At 44.4% G+C, this 23,047-nt stretch overlaps 1 protein-coding gene across 4 annotated transcripts in view; it reads right to left on the minus strand.

Annotated features, from left to right (window-relative positions):
- LAMA2 (laminin subunit alpha 2) overlaps positions 1-23,047 on the minus strand; it is a 588,677-nt gene that overhangs the window by 318,350 nt on the left and 247,280 nt on the right. For all 4 annotated transcript variants that reach the window (XM_074990592.1, XM_074990590.1, XM_074990591.1 and 1 more), the window contains exons 11-12: positions 21,664-21,804; positions 15,920-16,093 (exon numbers count right to left, since the gene is read on the minus strand). In XM_074990592.1, coding sequence (XP_074846693.1) covers positions 15,920-16,093; positions 21,664-21,804 — 315 coding nt within the window. The remainder of the gene's footprint in view (positions 1-15,919; positions 16,094-21,663; positions 21,805-23,047) is intronic.

The following is a 23,047-nucleotide window of genomic DNA, read 5'->3' on the forward strand; positions in this document are numbered from 1 at the left end:
ATCACAGGGCTGGAAGGGACCTCAGGAGGTCATCTAGTCCAGCCCCCTGCTTTAACAGGATCAACCCCTACTAAGTCATCCCAGCCAGGACCTTGTGCAGCCAGGACTTAAAAACCTCAAGGGATGGAGAATCCACCACCTCTCTAGGCAATGCATTCCAATGCTTCACCACCTGCCTGGAATTCCTCCTGAACTGACCAGAAAGGTTTAAGGTGGACACCAGGGCCAGGACCTCCAGGACAGCTAACAAAGTGGATCCAATGATTGTTGTGGAGGCCCTGAAGGAGCAGAGTAACAATGGCTCCTTTTTTTGGAAAAAGGAGGGTACTTCCACTCAATTTGTGTAAGCTTTGAATAGTTATATCAACAGCAAAGGAAGGCTGGACCCTGCACTCCATCCAAGTCCTCCCATACTGACAAATCAAAGCCCTCTTCAAATGGCAGGAACAACAGAACCAGAGGACTTGTCGGGGAGAGGGAATGAACTAACGAGGTATGTACAATATAGGAGAGTGCACCCTCTGAATATAGGAAGATCTCACCTTCACAGCAAAGAATTCATGAGGCTCGGGGACTGATTTGAGCCTCCCTGGTGTCAGTGGTACATGCTTTAAAGCCAGAACCAGACTGGAATGGAATACGGACTAAGAACCAAGGGTTCCCTTGGTCTCGGAGATGCTTGTCTGGAAGGGGTGGATGGAACTAGCTGGTCTAGCCTCCTGTGTGACTTCTTATTGTTCTTGTGCACTGCTTCACCATGATAAGAACTTGTGAACAGTGTCGTGTTCTTCTGGGCCTGGAGGACACCTTACTACCATGCTTATGAACATTTTCATGTCTCAACATTAGTCTGTGTCTCTGCGATAGGAGTCATGCTCCTGGATAGCTCAAGCTGTTGTACATGGGCAGTTCCCCAACCTGGATCTGACTGCAGCCCCATGGCAAACTCCATAAGTTGCTTCTTGACCCTTCCCAGATATAGCTTGGGAAGGAAACGCTTCTCCCAAGCAGTTAAGGCTATATTGGTGCTCAATGATGACTGAGAAGGCACAACAGCAGGAGGTGCACAACCCAGGCCCATGTGCTGGGGGAGGAAAGGATCAGGAGACTGGTAAAACAGTACCTCAAAGTATATAAAAATGCTAAAAACCACTACTAATACTCAGCTACTGTTAAAACAACAAAAACTTCAACCATATGCAAGTATAAGACAGATTCTTTTTCTGTTTTACAGGCAAGAGGAAAACAGAGGCTCTGACTCAGAGCCTGCAGCACTGATAAGGAACTTAGGGTGTGGTCAGTAGGTCTGTCCCACACTTTATCTCCTCGTGCGAAAGTATAAGGCGAGACAGGGGCATGTACACAGGCCAAAACACATTACTACTTTGGAAAGCTCTGACTCCAGATATGTGCATATAACCATCAGCAGAATACAATAGGGACCACCACTTAAAGAAAAAATATATGATTGGCTCAGTTCTTTTGCATGTCACAAGTACACTGCTGCTCTGCTTGGGTTTGGGAAGCAGGTAAGCCAGGATACACTGTGTAACTGATCATCTGCTTACAGATTTCCTGTACCGTTCCTCCCTACCCTCTGTTTTTGGGGAAAGGCAGCAGATTTTGGGCTGATGCTAGTCACACTGACCAATGTAATTTGCAGATCCTTGGCTAGGCTTTTTGTTACTTGGGGGTTTAGGGAAGCCTGATGCACTCAGGGTCTGACCACCCACTAGGAAGTTGTTTCTTGGGCTGTACCTTCTGTAATGAACATTTATTGGGGGAGGGATAAAAACAAGGACTGTGGGCTGGTGTTTCTGTCACTGACTGCTGCACTTTCTCTATTCTTCAGAGCCCCCTTCCAGTCCTCAAAGGAAGTGGGGAAAAGAGGCACCTGAATTACAACTCCAATGACACACTGCAGCAGCCCAGGCAGGACACAGGTAAATGCCAAGCTGATCTGGAACTCAATATTTTTATTCAGTTTGCAAGCAGAATATTTCATTTCAAGGTGATCAAAGCTGAAACAAAACTTTTCATTTTGATTTTCCCAAGGGTTGGAAAAATTAGAAATCTGCATGGAAATATGTGGATGGAAAAACCCCAAACAACTCTAACACACAAGCATAAAGCACATTTATGACAGAAACGAGTGGTATCTTGATCTTTTATTCTGATATTTGTAAATTTCCGTTTTTATAAAAATTGCAATCCTATTTTGTGTAATTTTCATCCTTTTTCTCTAATAGTGAGTTATGCAATCATATTTTTCTTAGACCGACGTAACGTACAGTTATAGAGATACGTTACCTACATCAGTCTAAGAAAAACGTGATTGAACAACATACTATGAAAGAGACAAAAAGAGGAATGCTACAGTGAATAGGATTTTTGTGTGTGTCCACCTGAACTCCGCATATATCTTACATCAATATATTAAAAAAAAAAATTGGAGAGTTAACTGAACTACACTTCACATTACAAAAGACCTCAAGGCACAATGCAGTATAAACTTTCTATCCAAAGAAAACTTTCATTCCCAGCAGACTAAACAATGTTAACTCAAGCATTTAAATAAGGAGACACAGCTGACCAAACATCATCATATCTAAGCATTTGATTAGTTTGAAACATATCTGCCTCAAACCTACAGCATAAAAACAAATGAAGTAGTTTTAGCCAATTAATTTTATTAATTTTGGTTGCGTAGGCTTGGCAATAAGAAAATCTCATTTTCAAAGCCACAGACAATAAAATATTGACCCATTTCTTTACATTTTTACGTACTAAAGAACTAACATTAAAATCATAGAATCATAGAATACTGGAACTGACTCCCTAGGATGGAGAACTACAGAAAGGAATCTCGGGGTGATAGTAGACCACAAGCTGAGTATGAGTCAACAATTCAATGCTATTGCAAAAAAGCAAACATGATTCTGGGATGCATTAACAGGAGTGTTGTGAGCAAGAAATGAACTAATTCTTCTGATCTACTGTGCAATGACTAGGCCTCAGTTGGATTACTGTGTCTAGTTCTGGGCACCATATTTTAGGAAAGATGTGGCTAAAGTGAAGAGGGTCCAGAGAAGAGCAACTGAAATTATTAAAGTTCTAGAAAACAAGACGTATGAGGAATATTCTCAGAGAGGTAGCAGTGTTAGTCTGTATCTTCACAAACCAAAGAAAGCAGTCCTGTAACACCTTAAATAACTAATTAGGTGATGAGCTTTCATAGTTATCATTATTCTCCAAATCTGAAGAAGTGCGTCTGTCCCACAAACGTTCATCACCTAATAGATAATATCATTAGTCTTTAATATGCTATTGAACTGCTTTTATTGTTTTATGACCTATGAGGAAAGACTGGAAGAACTGGATTTGTTTAGTTTCGAAAAGAGAAGGATGAGGAGAAATGATAGCAGATTTCAAGTATCTAAAAAGGTGTTACAGGGAGGAAGGAGAAAAATTATTCTCCTTAGCCTCTGATGACAGGACGAGAAGCAATGGGCTTAAATGGTTGTAAAGGAGGGTTAGGTTAAACATCAGGAAAAAGTCCTGTCGGGGGGTTAGGCACCGGAATAAGTTGCAGAGGGAGGTTGTATAATGTCCATCATTGGAGATATTTAAAAGCAGGTTAGATAAACATCTATCAGGGATGTTCTAGCTGGTGTTTGGTCCTTCCCTGAGGGCAACAGACTGGACTCAATGACCTCTTGAGGTCCCTTCCAATTCTAGTATTCTATGACTCACCATTGGATGATTGGCTCTGGAGTCTGAACTACACTTTCATTCAAGAAGTCACTCCAGGTGAAAGTAACAGAAAGATAGCTGTGTTAGTCTGTAGTCTACCAAAATAAAAAAGCAGTCATATAGCACTTTAAAGACTAACAAAATAATTAAGGACTAATCACCTAATAATTTATTTTGTTAGTCTTTAAAGTGCTACCTGACTGCTTTTTTGTTCAGGTCAAAGTAACTATTGGGAAGGACTTATATGCATAAAAGTGAATGGCCAGCCCTAATTACCTGACTGCTAGAAGCTGGGACTGGATAGCAGGTGGTGGATCATTTGATAATTGTCCTGTTCTGTTCATTTTCTCTAAAGTATCTGGAAGACGCCACTGTAGAAAACCAGTTTACTGAGCTGGATGGATCTGTGGTCTGACCCAGTATGGCTGTTCTGATGTTCTCATGAATGTAGTCTATGTGCCTCTAATACCACCATTTTAATAACATTAAATTCTTACTTATAATATGAGCAAATTAATGCAGAAAATAAACTGTTGTAAACACGTTCTGTTCTTATGGAAACTTCCCTTCTCCACAATAATTAACTAAACTTCTTCCAGAAAACTGTGAAATGTTGCATGAGATTTTACTTCAAAGTTTCAAAAACCTTCTTTATGGCAAGAATAAATTAATGAAAAAGCCTGCGCCTTCCTCTTGCCCACCCTCCAAGAGGACTCCTTCTAGCAAAATAATTACAATTGCTGATAGGACTAAACAAATATAGCATATTATTCAGTCAGAAAAGATACTGTACCATGTAGCAATGCCTCTGAAACCCTGCTGATTGAAAAGGCATGTAGATACCCAATCAGAAATTCATCCAGCCATCTCTAGAGATGGGAGTGATGTTCTTCATGCAGTGTGCAAAATGCTATATATATTTCCAGTGAAAACAGGGAATGTTCAGACAGGTCCATATTAAAAAAAATAAAATAAATTCAGCTTCACCAAAAATAACTGTAAATATACTCATTTGGGTAAAACAATCATCTGTGTTTATTCATGCATGCTATCTGCTCTCACTGCTGTCGCTCCTGTTGATCTGAAGTTGAGAGGTAATGGCCCCATGATTCAAGGAAACTGCTGAACTGTGTACTCAGGCTTCAGTTTGAGAGATGGGTTCATTTATCATCATAATAAGCTATTACCATTGATAGGTCACAACTCATTGAAGAGACAGCCAGTCTAATTGGCTCAATTCCGTTAGCTTTGGATGTGCCTCGAGGAGTCGGAGATGAGCAGTACTTTGCAGGTAATATTCAATCACCCAACAAACTGCTTGTTTAATAATTCATCACATTGCAAATTGGGGTTCTATCAAATTACTCCCATTTCAATCTGCTGAACGTCTGGTCTTAACACTTTCATCTCTTGGGCCCATAGAAACAAACAGAACTTTAAAAATAGTTATCTTCAATATGCATATTTAAAATATCCACTGAGGTTTCCTTTCTAAAGAAATTTGCTGTCATTAGTTGAATTATCTCTCTGAAAAACAATATCCTTGGCCCCACCTTACCCCCCTGCTGAAGATCAAAATATGGCAGTGAAACCTAATAGGAACCGAAGGGAATGCAGCTCATCTTGCATTCCAGGGATTAATCAAGCAATATGGACCCATTCAGAAATATTTTGCAGGAGGTAATGATAGAGGAGACAAGGGCCTGAGGGCTTTAAAAAGATACAATATTCTAGTCAGATGTTAAACGATCTGATCAAAACATAAGTCATTCAAGTTCTTAGAAACTTTTGCTGTTGTTTTTACTTTTAGAACTGTAAAAGAAAGCAACTGAAATACACACAACCACTTCAAGCTTCCTGCTGGTCTGATGCATTCCTATCAGTTCTGACTGGCATTTGTTACTCAACATTTCACACAGAAGGTTTTTTTTTATTAATCCAGGAAAGAAATTACCACTTTTCAGTCAAATCAGAAAACTCCAATTTTCAATGCTGGGCTCTCAAGCGATGTTTACATGGTACCGTAAACTCAAAATAAGCTATGCAATTTGTGCTCCATCAATTACGGAGTTTATTTTGAGTAGATTTCAAAATAGACTATTTCAGCATTTGGCACTATCTAAATGGTGCCACATGCCAAAATAAAGCCCTGTTTCAAGGCATCCCAGTAATCCACATGCAATGATTTGTACAGGGATGCTAGAATAGCATGCCCGTTATCTCAGATATTGTTTTGAGACAACATGCACATTGCTTAGATGCAGGCAGCTATTTTGGGATACTTTTGTATCCCAAAATAGCACCCACTGTGTAGACATAGCCTCAAAGGTCTATCATATTTTCTTTCATGATTTTTAATGATTATGAATACTAGCTGAATGCTTGGATAACTTCTAGAAGAATCAGACCATTATTATTATTTACCATTAGGCCAACATTTTCAAAAATTCATAGTGATTGTGGGTGTCTTGACTTTCTGGGTGACCAGCCTGACACATCTTAAAGGAAGGAATTTAAGACAGTTTTGAACAACCACCCTCTGAAAATCAAACCATGTTAAGTAACCTAGTTACTTAAGAATTTTGACAAGCTGGGGACTGGCCTCATAGATGTTACTTTGGGGCTATCTAGTCCACTAAAGCTGCGTCTACACGTGCACGCTACTTCGAAGTAGCGGCACTAACTTCGAAATAGCGCCCGTCACGTCTACACGCGTCGGGCGCTATTCCGAAGTTGAAATCGACGTTAGGCGGCGAGACGTCGAAGTCGCTAACCCCATGAGGGGATGGGAATAGCGCCCTACTTCGACGTTCAACATCGAAGTAGGGACGTGTAGACGATCCGCGTCCCGCAACATCGAAATAGCGGGGTCCTCCATGGCGGCCATCAGCTGGGGGGTTGAGAGATACTCTCTCTCCAGCCCTTGCGGGGCTCTGTGGTCACCGTGGGCAGCAGCCCTTAGCCCAGGGCTTCTGGCTGCTGCTGCTGCAGCTGGGGGTCCGTGCTGCATATACAGGGTCTGCAACTAGTTGTTGGCTCTGTGTATCTTGCACTGTTTAATGAAAGTGTGTCTGGGAGGGGCCCTTTAAGGGAGCGACTTGCTGTTGAGTCCGCCCCGTGACCCTGTCTGCAGCTGTGCCTGGCTCCCTTATTTCGATGTGTGCTACTTTGGCGTGTAGACGTTCCCTCGCTGTGCCTATTTCGATGTTGGGCTGAGCAACGTCGAAGTTGAACATCGACGTTGCCAGCCCTGGAGGACGTGTAGACGTTATTCATCGAAATAGCCTATTTCGATGTCGCAACATCGAAATAAGCTATTTCGAAGTTGGGTGCACGTGTAGACGTAGCCTAAGTGCCATTTAAGAGAGGACTAGATCAAAGAGCTCTAAGGAACAGCTAGTGCATGTTTGAAAATTACCCAGGAACAATTAACCTGCTGCAGGTATGAGAGACAGAGTCACACCCTCTCTTGGTCTAATTGTTCATGTACTTTTTCTAAAACACTGGGAATTCTGGATAATTTATAGAATTATGCATTTTTTAAAAAAATTATGTAATTCTGATTATATCAATTATTATTAGTGGCAAAAGGAGAGAAAAAAGGAAAAGAAAATAAACTTTTGTATGTACGTGAATCTAAATTGATTTTTTTTAATTAAATCTTAATTGAATCTGGACACCTTGCAGCCTGAAAAGCTGTGGTGCTTTATGCGGACATTATTAGAAATGACACACTTCCACTTTTGGTTAGAGTACCGTAATAAGATTAGAAAGGAAAAAATAATGGTCTATAGTTTTTGTGCTTTATATTGATATCTGAGGCCATAGTGTGAGATTTTGAAATACCACTAATAAAAGGTCAGACCATTCTATGAACAAATTTAAAATCCATATGGCTTTTCAGGCAAGTTCTTGGAAAATATGATACTTCTGACACTTCCTAGGAATATCCAAGTTTTTAAGGTGCCACACTGCACCTGCCTTTAGGATGAGGAGTTTTCTCTGTGCCTGCTGTGGCCCATCTCTCTGCAACCACCAGCCTCAGGCAACACAATACTATCTTCCAGACCTTGCTGTCTCCGTACAGGTTAGGGAAAGGAAAAGACCAACCACAGGAACACATCAGCTGCTAAGATTTAAGGCAGGATCACCACTCTGCCTAACACTACAGCACGGAGCTATATTTACAGAGAAGACAAGGACAGGTTTATTTATCTTGATTATTACAGAACTTCAAGTGATAGTAAGAATGTTCAAAACAAATAGTTACATAAAAACAAAATCATAATATGCTTTCTAGAAATTAAACTACCAAGTTGTACTCTTAACTAAACAGGCTTACCTGACACAAAATTTTCTCCAGCAATTTTTTTCAACTAAGCCTGAAGAAGATCTCGTTTTCATGAAGCAAATACCCTGTCCATTTGCTTTTTAGGTGAATGATAACAGTGTGTCGTATTTATCTCCCAGATGAACTAGAGCAAACGTTTGGTGCAAACCTCAAGATAGGGTTCTATCCACCTGTATACTTCTTTCTGCTATTCTTCTTTCTTTGAAATTTTTACAATATTTCACTAGCAGTCAGTTCAGACTGGGGAGAGGAGACCCACTGTGAACCATACAATACTTAATAGGCATGTAAACAGTCAAATAGATACATTTTTCTTGTGTAATAGAAACCTGTTTTTCACTTCCACTGGTGACCAGTCACTAGACAGAGATGATAAAACATAATTTTTAGCATATATAGGTATTTCCTTTCACAACCTGCTTACATGCATTTCACAATGATACTGATGACCAATCTGACAGTCTTTCAGAAGTCATACGAAATTCTCTAGTGAACTAGAAGGTATGGAAGTATTATGTCCAGCTCTAGGCACTCACTTGGACAGAGCTATGCACAGTGAAGACAGTCCATAGGAGAGTAACAGAAATAAGTAAGGGTCTAGAAAACATGACATACGAGGAAATACCGAAATATCTGGAGAAGAGAAGACTGAGGGGAGACAGGATAACATTATTCAAGGATCCAAAAGGATTTTATAAATAGGAAGGTGATAAAATTTTCTCCTTAACCACTCAGGACAGGGCAAGAATTAGTGGGCTTAAAGCAAGAGAAATTTAAGAAAGACATTAGGAAAAACTTTCAAAACGTAAGCATAGTAAAAAGCTGCAACAAATTACTTCGGGGGATTGTGGAAAATCCATCACTAATGATTTTTAAATAGGGTAGACAAACACATGCCAGGGATGGTCTAGATAACACTTAGTCCTGCATCAGTGCAGGGGATTGAACCAGATGACTTATTGAGGCCCCTTCTAGTTCTAAATTTCTATGAATGTTTGTATATGCCAGACTCAGGATATCCCTCTGACTCCTCTGCACCCCCTGGCCAGCTGGTGATATAAGGTTTTGAGGCACAGCTGTAAATTCAAATTTAAATTTTAAAATCTCAATTACGAAATAAAGCATTTGAAACATAATTCAATTTTATCCAGCTTGCTGGATATCCATTTGATTTTACTTCCATTTTAATACATATGTGACATTTTATCCATCAGAACTGAGGAAACCTAAATAAATATATTTACAAGGGCGTTGTGCATATGTATGTCCCAGGGCAGCTAGAGTAATAAACAATTCACGAAAATTAACTGGGGCTGCATCTACACTACAAACTTACTTCGAAGAAAGCTGCTACTTCGAAGTAGAATGCAGAGCATCTATACACACTTTCCCTTACTTCAAAGTTACTTCAAAGTTAACTTTGAAGTAAGAGAGGCTATCTTCGAAGTCACTACTTCATTCCCAGGAATGGATTAGTGGCTTATTTCAAAGTTAAGTGTATGTAGACACACTGCACTCCTTACTTTGAAGTAAGGGGTCCACAAAGGAGCGCCACCTCCTCGGAGGATGGAGACACTCTGGACAGCCCAGCCAGGGATCTGTGGTCCCCGCTGGCCAACTTAAAGGAACCAGCTCCCCAGAAACCCCAAGCAGGAAGCTGAGACTGTGCCACAGCCAGGGGCAGCACGAGTTCCCACTCAGATGGACCCCTGCTTGAAGCATTAGCCCGCATCTGCGCCCCCTAGCCACCATGGTCTCATGCCAGGACCCCCTGCCCCTCCCCGAGGGTCCCAGATGAGGAGTCCAAGGGCTTACAGCACCCAGGCAAGGGCCATGCCAGGAGAGGACCCTCATAAACCAAGGATGAGCTGACGGACCTCCTCACTCTGTGCGGGGGAGGAGGAGGTCCTTCACCAAACAAGCGCCCACCACAGAAACGTGGAGGCCTTTGACCGGCTGGCTGGCAGCCTCACCACCCGAGGCCACCCCGACTGCACTGGCAGCAGCGTGCGGATAAAAGTAAAAGAACTGAGGCAGACCTACATCAAGGCCCACAATGCTGCCCGCCGGTCAGGGACACAGCCCATCCACTGCCCCCACTAACAGAAGCTGCACAGGCTCCTAGGCCAAGGGAGGCGGCCACCCCAGAGCATCTGGTGGACACTGCCAGTCCCCACCCTGCAGAAAGCAAGGACAGGGCAGGTCCCTCTGGCACCACCAGCCCCCCATGTGGGGAGCAGCCGACCGAGACCGAGGGTGATGATGAGGGCTCTAGCGATGGGACCATTGTCATTGCCCTCCCCTCCGAGGCACACAGAAGAGCCTCATTGCGTCGAGCCTCGCCCAAACCCCAGGAGGTTGCAGCCAGTACATACAGGATGAGTGGGATGTCACCAGGGACAGGGGTGAGGGCCCCTCTGGAGCAGCCCCACAGGCCACATGCCTGGGGACAGTGGAGGTAAACATTCGCCAAGCAGGAACCTCTGGACACCTGGGATCCCATGGGGCTCATGGGCCATTGGGCGGCAGTGGAGTTGCGTGGGGTCCAGTGTAGCAGGGCTGGGACCCAGCACTAACTGGCCATCCTCCTGTCCTCCTTCTGTCTCCACAGGTCCATCATCGAGAAGGTGCTGCAGCACACTGGAGCAGGCCGCAGGGGGCCAGGAGGTCGCCCCATTGCCCCAGCCTGCTTCCCTCTGTGGCCATGGCAGGGCCTCCCGTGGACGGTGCTGGGGAGACGAGGAGGCAGCCGCCAACTGGGCAGTCACGTGGGAGATGACCGGGATACTCCAGGACTGGCTGGCAATGCAGCAGGATGTGTGGGTGCAGCTGGTTGGCAGCCTGGACACCATGGGCCAGGCCTGGGCCACCTGCCTCACCCAACCACTTGCCCCCTTGCCAGCCCAGCCCACAGTCCCCCCACCACACAGTTTCCCTTCCAGCAGCCACCCCCAACTCAAATAGCCACCCCGCTCCCAGTGGACCTGTCACCATCTGCCTGCTTGGAGCTGGCTCAGTGTCTGCTGGCTGAGGCGGGCACACCTGGTCCAGCCCCAGTGCCCCGCCCCCCCCACACCCTGTGGAGACCGAGCCTGTGGCACCCCCACCCAAGACCTACCTCCTGGTGGTCCCAGCCCCATCATAGTCCCACACAGGGTCCTGGACCTGGGGCAGCCGTGGAAACATGGCTCCCAGCCCCTGACGCCCCTGGGTGACTGAGCCTTCCCCCACCTAGTCTCTCTCCCAGTTCAGTCCCTCCAACTAGCCACCTGCCTCCCTCCTGTGAACCATACCCACCATGCACTGTAAATAGTTTCACGTTATGTTTTCTTTTGAAAAAAAAGTTTATTTCCCCCAATATTAAAGTCAATGTTCCCACTGTAACCCTGTGTCCCTAGTGCTTGGTGGTAGAGTGGTGGGTGGGGAGCGTGAGGGATGGGGGAGTGCGGGGGGGAATGTTCGTGGTGCAGAGTGTGGCTGAGAGGGTCAAGGCAGGCCCTGAGCAAAGGCCTGGCCCATGGGTCCATAGCCCAGGCCTGGCTAAAGGTCTTCCACCACTCCTCCACAAGGCTGTGGAGGGCACAACAGGCGACAATGACCATGGGGACATTTGGGAAGAGGACATCCAGCCTGGTGAGGAGGCTGCAAAACCTCCCTTCAGCCTCCCAAGTGCCCACTAGGTTGTGCTCCTGCCATGGTTGAGGTGACCGTTAAAGGTGTCCAGGGTCAGTGTGGTGTGTCCGGTATAGGGCCACATGAGCCATGGGTGCAACGGGTATGCAGCATCGGCCACAATGCAGGGGGACATCGTGATGTCTCTGAGCAGGAGCTCCTGCGGTGGGACATACGTGCCCTCCTGCACTCAGCGTCCCAGCCATGAATTCCGGAACACCCAGGCATCATGGGCCCTGCCCGGCCACCTCATGCACATGTCCATGAAACAGTCCCTTGCACCCACCAGGGCCTGCAGTACCACCAAGTAGTACCCCTTCCTGTTACTGTAGGTGCCCCCGCTGTGGTCTGGTGTCCGGATTACCACACTTGTCCCGTCCAAAGCTCTGAAACAACTGAGAAAGTCCAGTCTGCGAACCCAGTGAAGGTGGTATCCAGGTCCCTCAGGGTCATGACTCATGGCAGGCACACCTGGTTGATGGTTTGAATGACCTGCAGAGGGCAGAAAGGAAGACACGTCCATGAATACCTGACTGGGAGCCCCCCTGCCCCTTGCCCCCTCCCCACCAGGGGTCCCCTACCCCCTGCCCAGTAGCCCTCTCCCCAGGGTGGGTCCATGGTGGGGGCTGGACTTACCTCAATTGTCACCGCTCCGACGGTGGCCTAGCTGACACCAAATTGGTGGCCAACAGACTGGAGGCCATTGGGGATGGCCAGCCTCCACAGGGCCATGGCCACCCTCTTCCACAGCAGAAGTGCTGGCCGCATGCGGGTGTCCCACTCCTGGAGGTCTGGGGCGAGCCAGTGGCAGAGGTCTTCGAATGTCTGGCGGGTCATATGAAGTTCCTTAGCCACTGCTAATCATCCCAATCCTCCAGCACCAGCCAGTCCCACCACTCGCTCGTGGTTGTGAAGTCCCACCAGTGCCGGATCGGGGGGGAGGGGGCTGGGGAAGAGGTAGCAGTGCTGTGGCCAGGGCTGCAGGCGCGGTCCCATGCGGGCAACCCAGCTGCGCCACTGAAAGAGCAGGGCGACCAGTATGGCCAGCAGACTGGCCAGGGTGGAGAGGACTTCTTCCTCGGGGAGGGTGGGAGTGGGCATGTTGCTCAGCTCTTCTCCCCAGCACGTGCTATGCTCCTTTTTACAGCCTGGAAGTCCTGAGAACATGCAGGGTGGGGGTGTTGGGAGGGGGCCTTTAAGGCATCGGCTGGCTGCAAGCCCAGAAGGGCCTGTCTTCCATGTGACTCCATGCCTGCATCATTTCCTGTCCCCTTACTTCAAAGTAGGGGTTAACTGTGTGTAGACTTTTCACTTTGAAGTAGGGGAAAGCCTACTTTGAAGTAAGGGATGGTGCGTGTTGTGTGTAGACTCTCTTCTTCGAAGTAAGCAACTTGGAAGTTATTTTGTAGTGTAGACACAGCCTAGGTCAGTTATGACATCCAGAGGTGCCGTCATTGTTATGTATTATCATTGAAAGGTTTCCCAGAAGTGCTAGCAGCTCTCAAAAGAAAAGGTTATCAAAAATTAGCTTTTAATAGCACTTTGCCTGTCATCTCAACCATCAAGAAGTATCGAGCAGAGACTGCTTTCCTTTTTCAGGCTTGCAGTGAAAATAAGTCAAAAATGTTTTCATATTTTGGCATCAAATTACATCTATCGTGTCTCATGATCTAGAAACAGTCTCCAACTTTTGCTGTAAGAAGGTAAACCACAGGAATATTAGAGCGAGTTTGAGGGGCTGAATGCATTAATATTTCAGCCCATCCTTGTATTATTTACGGCTGCTTTATGGATTTTTTTTCTGAGTGATGTGTATTCTATAATTTTTTGTTGCATGATTCTGTCTCTTACAGCAGAACTGCACCAAAAAAAAATGAAAACAAATAGGTGGAAATAAAGAGAGTGCAAAGGTTTGTTATACATAGAGCAGTAAGAAACTTACACTTTCCTCAAATCATGGTGATGTACCATCATACAGCATTCACTAAGCTGTACCTGCAGGCCTTTTCAAGGCCTATACTCCCACTCAGGTCAAAAGTAATTTTGACTGCATAGTAATACCAAGCAGCACAAGGTCTTAAAGTTACAGCATTTTTATGGTGATACTATTTTATACATCATCCATGGCAACGCACATGCTAACAATCATATAATTTATTTGTCCATCCACAGTTCTAACAAAATTCCCTACAGCTTCCCGGTACTCACTGTTGTAGCCCCACATTTTTAGAGAAACCAAAATCTGCCACAGAACAATCTCATTTAGCTCCAGTGTCACTTGTTCTCAGGCACAGCTTAGGGTTACAAATTCTGTATCATCCAATTTTACAACACTTGTACCACTTGAAAACAGCACTTGGAGGTGGGTTGAAAACGTGCAGATAGAATATACATGGCTATTAACATTGGAGAAATATGCAAAAATGCCAACCTCATGTTAAAAGAACCCTTTCAAGTGAGGGGCTTGGGTTATGCTGGTAAGCTAGAGGAACTCAGCAGAGGTATAGTTGTGCCAATGTTTTATCCAGTTATATTTTCGGAGAGAATCTTTCAATGAAGTGGGTAGAGATTAAAAGAAAGAGTTGAAATTTTAGCATGGATTCCATACTAAACTTAAATATATGGACATACAATGTCTTATAACTGTTCTTTGCATACTTATAAGGCAGGCATTCTCAGATAAGCACACCTACCTTAAAACAACAATTATTATATTTGTAAGCCAGCTAGCAGGCGTAGTTGAGAAAGGCTGGTTTAATGCAGTTTCAGCTTTTTAGAGAAATGTTGTATTGCGTTTACAAATAAGAGCCTGCAATACTCCATTTCCATAGCAATACACTAAATCATCCAAGCTAAGCATGTCATCATGACTATAATTTACATGATGTAACATGACAGTTAAGATGTACTGTGGTAATTTGTGAGTGCTTTCAGTATTATTGTAGTATCAAAAATTTATATGGTTCAGTTATTAAGGCAAATTGTTTCATTCATACAGAAATGTCTGACAGAAAGCCACAAAGGACCTCCAAATTACATTGAAAAAATGTCTTCTGTGTTCAGACAATTTGCACACACTCTTCCCATTATTTTGTTCACTGAATAGAAAAAGAAGACATTTGGCTGTGCAAAGTTTCTACTAGAGTACAGGAAAAGTTCACTATGAGTGGAAGTGACAAAAAGCTTCCCTCACCACAGTGGAATGGGCTTTACGCATCTTATAGCCATGAACAGGATGCCCACATTCTTTGGAAATGATGCTGGTTAATCTTCACATGCTCACTTACCTTCCATCACGTTGATTTCCAGCCAACAGGAAGAAAAATAGGCAGGTGAGCCTGAAGAGACTAGAATGGAAAGTGTGGCGAAGCACGCTATAGTTTCAAATCTACTGCACCGTAATCAGAATAAAGCTCAAGTTCCAAATACAGTCCTCAGTTCCAAAGAGTGGCAGAAAGCTCATTTTAAGAGCACACCAGCAAGCCTGATACTCAAACCGTTCAGGAAGAAAGGGAAATTTCCCAAGATTTTAGTGCAGTAACTTTCAAAAGACAGATACTTCTGTGTTTATATATTTATGCCTTTGTACATGGCTGGGGTTGGGGATGGGGAGTGGACCTGAATGAAGATGAGCAATGTAACTGCCACAAAGTTTAGCACAGCATCATATCAGTTCCAGGGCAGAGATCCCTAGACAAGTTTATGCCAGCTGTTGAAGTTCTGTAACTTAACTGACAACATCTAATACATAATTTGCATCTGTAAAAAGCAGGATAGGGAACAGCTTTTCATATCCAAGGACGAGGTGGAAGGAGTAAAGGACAGCCTGGAATACACATTCATATGCCAGCCAATTCATTTGAGAAATAACACAGCAAATTACCTGCGCTTCACTGAGACCTGACAGCAAAGGCCTCAAGAGGTCTCAGAATTGAAGTACTTAGTTTATTCTGTTTTCCCCTGATGCTTTGCATCTCAGAAGGATTCTCAGCATCCCTAATTCATTTCTTTTCAACAAGCAATTCAGCTAGTCAAATATCTATCCAACTTAATCTTCCCTCCAACAGGAACTAAAAAAATTGTTTACATCTCTCCCTAGCAATAAATCAAGTTATCATACAGGCAACGACCATCTGCACTTACTTTGTTGCCCAGATAAGGACTGGGTGCACTCCAGTAATAAATCAGTGGCAGCACTCTTCTGGCAGCCACATTACTGATGCTAAGCCACTGAGATCCACCAAAACTGTCCTGCTGAGGTGTAACTCGGAAGAGACCAGGTATGTCGGTTAGGTACCAGCCACTCATGTCTCCTACCTATAATGACAGAATAAAATAGTTATAGTGAGAGGCAAAATATCAAAGTCCCAGGACTCACCAGCACCACTTTTTTCTTTTCTGCATTTTCATTTAGTTTATGATCATGATTAATCTCAGTGAACAACTGCATTAGGTGACATGAGAATATTCACCAGAAAATAAATGTGCTGCACTCATATCAGCTCATGAATTTGTGTGTCCTGGACAGCCACTTAAGCTACCGAAAAAGTTAGGGGAGTCCATAGAAAAAAATTTGTTCCCAGTTGCTTAAGGGGGGATTCCCGCTCACTCCCATTAATATTTGGATAAGAGCCATGGTCACATTACAGGTTACAAAATGCCAATATTCTGTAAGTTATATCAGTCCCAGGTGGTACAAAAGCCTGAAGTTAGAGTTCAACATCCTGAAGACATATTATTCAGGTGTGTATCTCACAAGCTCAAAGGTCACTTTTACTACACCAGTTACCAAGAATGAATACTCAGATCCTGTATCTCTGAAATCTTCTATCAGAAACTAACCAGTACAGAAGAGCTTAATATACACGCAAGCATGCTCAAGACTTCTGTTTGGTTGCCAGAGCCTGGATAACAGCAGAACTGTGCAATGGCTCAGCTGTGAGTTGGGAATGCTTTCTGGTATGGAGATGAGCACATAGGCAGACTGATTTACTCCCAGAGTTCCCATACACCAAACAACCAAAAGAAAAAAAAAACCTATGTAACCTGAAACAGACTTTCCCAAGCTAGATTTACAGTCATGGGGATATATTGTAGCCACTTTAAAAGGAAACTGGTAGCCAGCCTTTGAGACCCTATTCAAAGTATAGAGAGTACTTGTACAAAATATATATTTGCTATGTGCTTTTGCAAGTAAGACCACTGGAAGGCCCACTCTACTTTCAACTTCATTAGTAATACATATTGTACAGAAGAAATTAATCAAAGGCATAAGACCCTCATGGTTTACATGCCCCCATAAATATTATTTCTTACACAACTATGTATTTGTAAGCGTAAACCCTTAATTAGTCCATTTTTGTGTTTTTTTCTTGGTAGTCCGTCGTGTCTGATGATGACATCTTGAGCATGCACAGGCTCATTGTGGACTTGCATTTGTCTGAGCAATCCAAGCCTTGAACGGCATGGGCATTCACAGTAGGAACAAGGGAATTGTCCTGGCTCTGTCAATGTGGCTGCTGCTGTTGCTCTTGTCCTCTTACGAGCATCAATCAGGTGTATGCATCGCTTGTCTGCAAAGTTGTCATACATGTGCACACCAGTCTGTTTGGTCTTCTGCATGCTGCTCTAGCTGCTTTGGCTTTAATCCAGCATGAGCAACGGTGGCCTTCATGCAGCCTTTATACCTCTTGCGAGGCCTACCTTGATTCCTTTTGCCATAGGAGAGTTCACCATAGAGAAGTTGCTTAGGGATTCTCGACTCCTCCATTCGTATGATGTGCCCTGTCCAGCGAAGCTGGGCTTTCAGAATCATGACTTCAATATATGTGGTTCCTGCTGTGTCAAAGACTTCCAGGTTCATAACTCTGTCCTGCCATCGAATGTGCAGTATTGACCTCAGGCTGCGTGTGTGGAAGCGCTCCAGCCATTTCACATGTTTTCTGCACAAGGTCCAGGTTTCACAGCCATACAACAGACTGGTCAGGACTACAGCCTTGTACACTTTCAGTTTAGTGGACTGTCAGATATTGTGCTGATTCAACACTTGTGCCCTCAGGCATCCTAGTGCCTGGTTGGCTTTGCAGATCCTGGCATTAATTTTTTTGTCGAGTGAGTCATCACTGGTTATCATGCTGCCAAGGTACTTGAACTCGTCCACATTTTTTAACTCTGTTCCTTCAATAGAGATTGAAGGGGAGGACAGCAGAAAATCCTGGAGCAGGCTGAAACAGTACCTTGGCCTTTGCTAGGCTGATAGTCAAACAAAGGCGAATGGCTTCAGCCAATTTGTTGATGATAAGCTAGAGATCAGATTCCTTGTGTGCCATAAGTGCACAGTCGTTAGCAAAAAGGGCTTGAAGAATGAGCCTCTCAATCGCCTTGGTTTTAGCATTAAAATGACAAAGGTCAAAAAGTGACCCATCAAACCTATACTTTATGTTGACTCCATGGTATAGGTTCCTAAATGCTTGACTGAGGATGCAATGAAAAAGAGGCTGAATAGAATGGGGGCCACCATGCACCCTTGCTTCACACCACTGGATGTCTCAAAAGGATCTGAAGACTTGCCATTCAAAAGAACAAAGCCAGTTATGTTATCGTGGAACAGACCTATGAAGTTGATGAATATTCTTGGGCAGCTGAATTTGACAGGATAATCCATAGGGCTTCTCTGTCAATGGTGTCAAATGTCTTGGTCAGGTCTATAAAGATGTCATATAGATCCAGGTTCTGCTCTATGCACTTTTCCTGGACCTGATGAACAGCAAAGTTCATGTCAATGGTGCTGCGGTCTGGGCGGAAACCACACTGTGCCTCTGATAGGTTCTCCTCTGAGATGCTGGTGATCAAACAGTTGAGGATGACTCAAGCCAAGATCTTCCCAGGAGTAGAGAGAAGGGAGATGACCCGGTAATTTCCACAGTCAGCTTTGTTGCCCTTGTTCTTGAAGAGTGAGACAATTGTGGCATCCCTAAAGTCTTTGGGTATATCTTCTTCTTCCCACATGCTGGTCAAAATGCTGTGAAAGGCTTCAAGTGACACTGGCCCTGCTGCCTTGAAAATTTCAGCAGGGATACTGTCCATCCCAGGGGCTTTGCCAGAGCTGGTCTGGCTGATTGCTTTTTGACCTCATCCATTGTAGAGGGCATATCAAGGCTGTCTATCGTGGGTTTCTGAGGGATCTGGTCTAGGGCCACAGGGTCAACAATGGAGGGTGTTTTGGAAAGATTGCTGAAGTGCTCTCTCCACCTATCATGGATTCTGCTCTTCTCCCTCAGGAGGGTGGTGCCATCTGCAGACAGGAGAGGTGTAATATTTGGCTTTGAAGGCCCATATACAACTTTGATAGCACTGAAGAACATCCTGGAGTTGTTGGTGTCGGTGTACTATTGGACTTCATCAGCTTTTCTCTCCCACCACTCATCTTGCATTTTGTGAAGTACAGTCTGCATCTACCTCTGAAAGTGCTTTAAATGGTCATGTTTGGAGATTGAGGACTGTCCGTTTTGCCATAACAGAAATGTGTTCTGTTTTTCCTCTAAGATCTTCATGATGGTCTCATCATTTTCACCAAACCAGTCTTGGTGAATTCTCTTTTTAAGTCCTAGTGTTGACTTGGTTGACTCCATCACCAGGCTTTTAAATTGGTCCCACTTTTGTGTTGGGTCTCCAGTCAGAGGTCCATGGGATATCAGCACGTCATCAAGGTGGGCTGTGAATTGCTCATGATGACCAATATGTTGCAGCTTCCCAATGCTGAAAGACAGGCTGACAACCTTGGGCTTCTTGTGGTGCAGTGGTGTGATGTGCAGCATAAGGACAGATCTGGCAAATCTGTGATCAGTCCAGCACTCAGCTCCCCTCATAGCCCTGGTGATCTTAACATCACGAATGTCCCGCCTGTGACTGATGACATAGTCAATCAGGTGCCACTGTTTTGATCTCAGGTGCATCCATGTGATCTTGTATTTATCGGCCTTCCTGAAGGGAGTGTTGGTATTCATCAGGCCTTTTTCTGAACACAAGCTTAGCAGAAAAAGGCCATTGGCATTCATGTTACCAATGCCATGATGTCCCAGCACCCCTTTGCAGTTCCTACAGTCCTTCTCAACTCTGGTGTTGAAGTCATGCAACAGGACAAGCTTGTCACTAGGAGGAGTTGCTTTCACAAGACAGTCAAGGTCATCATATAAACTCTCTTTTGCTTCATTGCTGCTGGTCAGAGTGGGGGCATAAGCACTGATGATGTAACATGGTGAGAGTGGTTGAGGGAAGTGGAGCTTGATCAAATGCTTACTGATCCAAGTTGGTAGGTCAGGAAGCTGACACAAAAGTGATGTCTTCACAGCAAGTCCCACTCCATGGATTCTGTCTTCGTTTCCTGGCCTGCCTTTACAGAAGAAAGTGTAACTTCCTTTTAATTCACAGATGGATCCTTCCTCTCCAAGTCTGGTCTCACTAAGAGTGGTTATGTCAATGTTATAGCATGCCAGTTCTCTTGCTATAAAGGCCATTCTTCTTGCAGGTCTCATAGTATTCTCCCTGTCCAAGAGAGTGCAAACATTCAATCTCCAAATATCTTTATTTTCACTGTTTTTCACCTGCTGTGAGGGTAAAACTGCCAGCTCCAGCATGCTGGCCAGTTTGATTGGGACAAGCAATTTTTGGAACACCTTTTCTAGTCCCCTCCCTCATTTGAGGGTAAACAGTGCTGCTCCTACAAAGGCCTGCTCAGTCGCTTGGGATGTTGCCCAACTCCTCTGTTGTCCCGGGGTCACAGTCAAGCGAACAAAGTTCACAGGCTGCTTAAGTGCAGGTTTGGAACTACATACAACTCCCAGTGGTCACCTCCACCTGTCGCTTCATCCCTTCCCTATTGCTGCAGGACCTGAAGCAAACAGAAGATGTAGAAGGATAACATAGGCTGATAAAGTAGACTGATTTGAGAGATGGGAATGTGCTAAGAACTGGTGAGGGAGAATGTTTAAAGTGGAAAAGAATGTTTAAAGTGGGATGTATGGGGTGTCCAGGGAGGGGTAGCACCTCTGGTGTGGGGAACTTTTTGTGTCTCTTCAGGGGCAGTTCATGCATCAGTGGTCCCTACCTCGCACTCAGCTCTCACCTGTGGCTCCAAGAAGCTGTAGCATGCACAGAGGCAACACCCTGATAAACCACTTCAACAGGCAGGCTAAACCAGGTGAGGGTAGCCAACAGGTCTGAAACCTTTGGTGAGATAGGGACTTACCTATCCCAGCATGTGAAGTTGGCTCCAGTGGACTGGATGGATGAGAACAACAGCAAGATCCAACAACCAGGAAGGCAGTTCTCCAACACTCTGTGGAGAGCGAAGGGCATGAGAAGGCACCAAAGATGGCACAGCCATCCACTGCAGCCTAGGAAGTCACCAGCCGTGATGACTTTTCATACCACTGGAAACAGGCTTCAGAGACCGAGACAGTGAAACTTCCCCTGCGCAATGGCTTTTCCACTTTAAACATTCTTCCATTTTTGTGTACATGAATATTTATGATACATCCAGAAAAGCGGCAGCCTTAAGGACACCTCACAATTACCTTCACATTTATACTTCACCACCTGCACATTCCATGACTGTTGTACCCTCACAGCTTCATTTCCAACAGGCATTTCTGAGTTTCAGCCTGCATCAGTCACATGGTAATTTCAGAACATTTCCACAATGAAAGCAAACCATCAGTCCTGTGGTGTGAGAGAGCCTTTCCTTCTGGATACTTGAAAAGACTTACATGACATATAACATGCCAGCATACCTTAGAATAATATGGGGTGTGCAGAATAGACAGGCTTATGCACAAACATAACCAATGGCATATTGGTACTATGATGTTTACTATTATATTTCTTACCCTGTTGTAGGTCCAGTGAGAATCTATACAGACGTTTGTTTTCCCTGAACAGAAACACTCCTCACAACCTCTGGGATTATCTTGCTGCAGATTGAAGAAACTTGGTTTGCAACGATCACATTTTTCTCCTTCAACATTTTCCTGGAAATATACATTAGAATAGGATTAGAACAGGATTATTTTTTCACAATAATTTAGTCAATCTGTGCTAAAACACAAATAGCTGAAGGGAGGAAAGCATGGGTTACCACAGAGGAAACCTTGCCTACATGTGGGAATCACCAATCAGTGGCCAGCAACTGGGATAAATACTTGAAACCAAGATAAGCTTATAAAGTGTAAAAAGGCAACTTTTCTGTTCGTTTTGTCTATGCTCAGGTGCAGCTAGTCCTGTACCTGGCCACTGATGGCCAAAGTGAGGGCTTTAGATAAGCTCATACACAAGATTTTAGAAACACACTGATAGTCTTTTCAAGAAGGGTGACAAGTCAGACTGTGGAAACTATCATGGTATCTCCCTCCTGGCAACAGCAGGGAAAATCTTAGCTCACATCCTCATAAACCAACTTCTGTCACTCTCAGAAAAAATTCTCCCAGCATCCCAGTTTGGCTTCCAACCATTCCAAGGAACAGAGGACATGATTTTTATTGCCCAGCAACTGCACAAAAAATGTTGTGAACAATACCAAGCCTTATACAGGAGTTTCATCGACCTGACCAAAGCATTTGACTCAGTCTATCGTAGTGCCCTGTGGACCATTCTCTCACAGACTGGCTGCTGTAAAAAATTCATTAGCATTTTAAGGCTGCTTCATGACAATATGACTTCCACAGTATTGAGCAGCAACGGATCCCAAAGCAACCCATTTGAGGTCAAAATGAGAGTCAAGCTAGGCTGTGTCATGGCCCCATCACTGTTCTCCATCTTCATTGCCATGACCCTCCACCTCATTGATGGCAAGCTTTGAAATAGTGTGAAGGTCGTCCATAGAATGAACGGGAAGCTCTTCAATCTCAGGAGTCCGAAGGCTAAAAGCAAAACCTCCACAACCTTGATCATGAAGCTCCAGCTCATGGTTGACAATAAGGTTGTTGCTCTTTATCCCACAGCCCTTTAGACCATCTTAAGCACCTTCGTTGAAGTACATGAAAATCTTGGCCTCACATTGAACATCAAAAAGACCAAGGTACTCCACCAGCCTTCACAGATGGCACAATCTCATGCACCTTCTATTGAAGTCAATGGAGAACTGATGGAAAAGGTGGAGCGCTTACCAACCTTGGAAGTCATCTTTGCATTAAAGTTGACATTGATGCAGAAAATCAGCACTGTCTGAGCCGTGCAAGCTCTGCTTTCGCCAACCTGAAACAAAGGGTCTTTGAG

Source organism: Carettochelys insculpta, chromosome 3 (assembly GCF_033958435.1).
Source record: "Carettochelys insculpta isolate YL-2023 chromosome 3, ASM3395843v1, whole genome shotgun sequence".
NCBI lineage: Eukaryota > Metazoa > Chordata > Testudines > Carettochelyidae > Carettochelys > Carettochelys insculpta.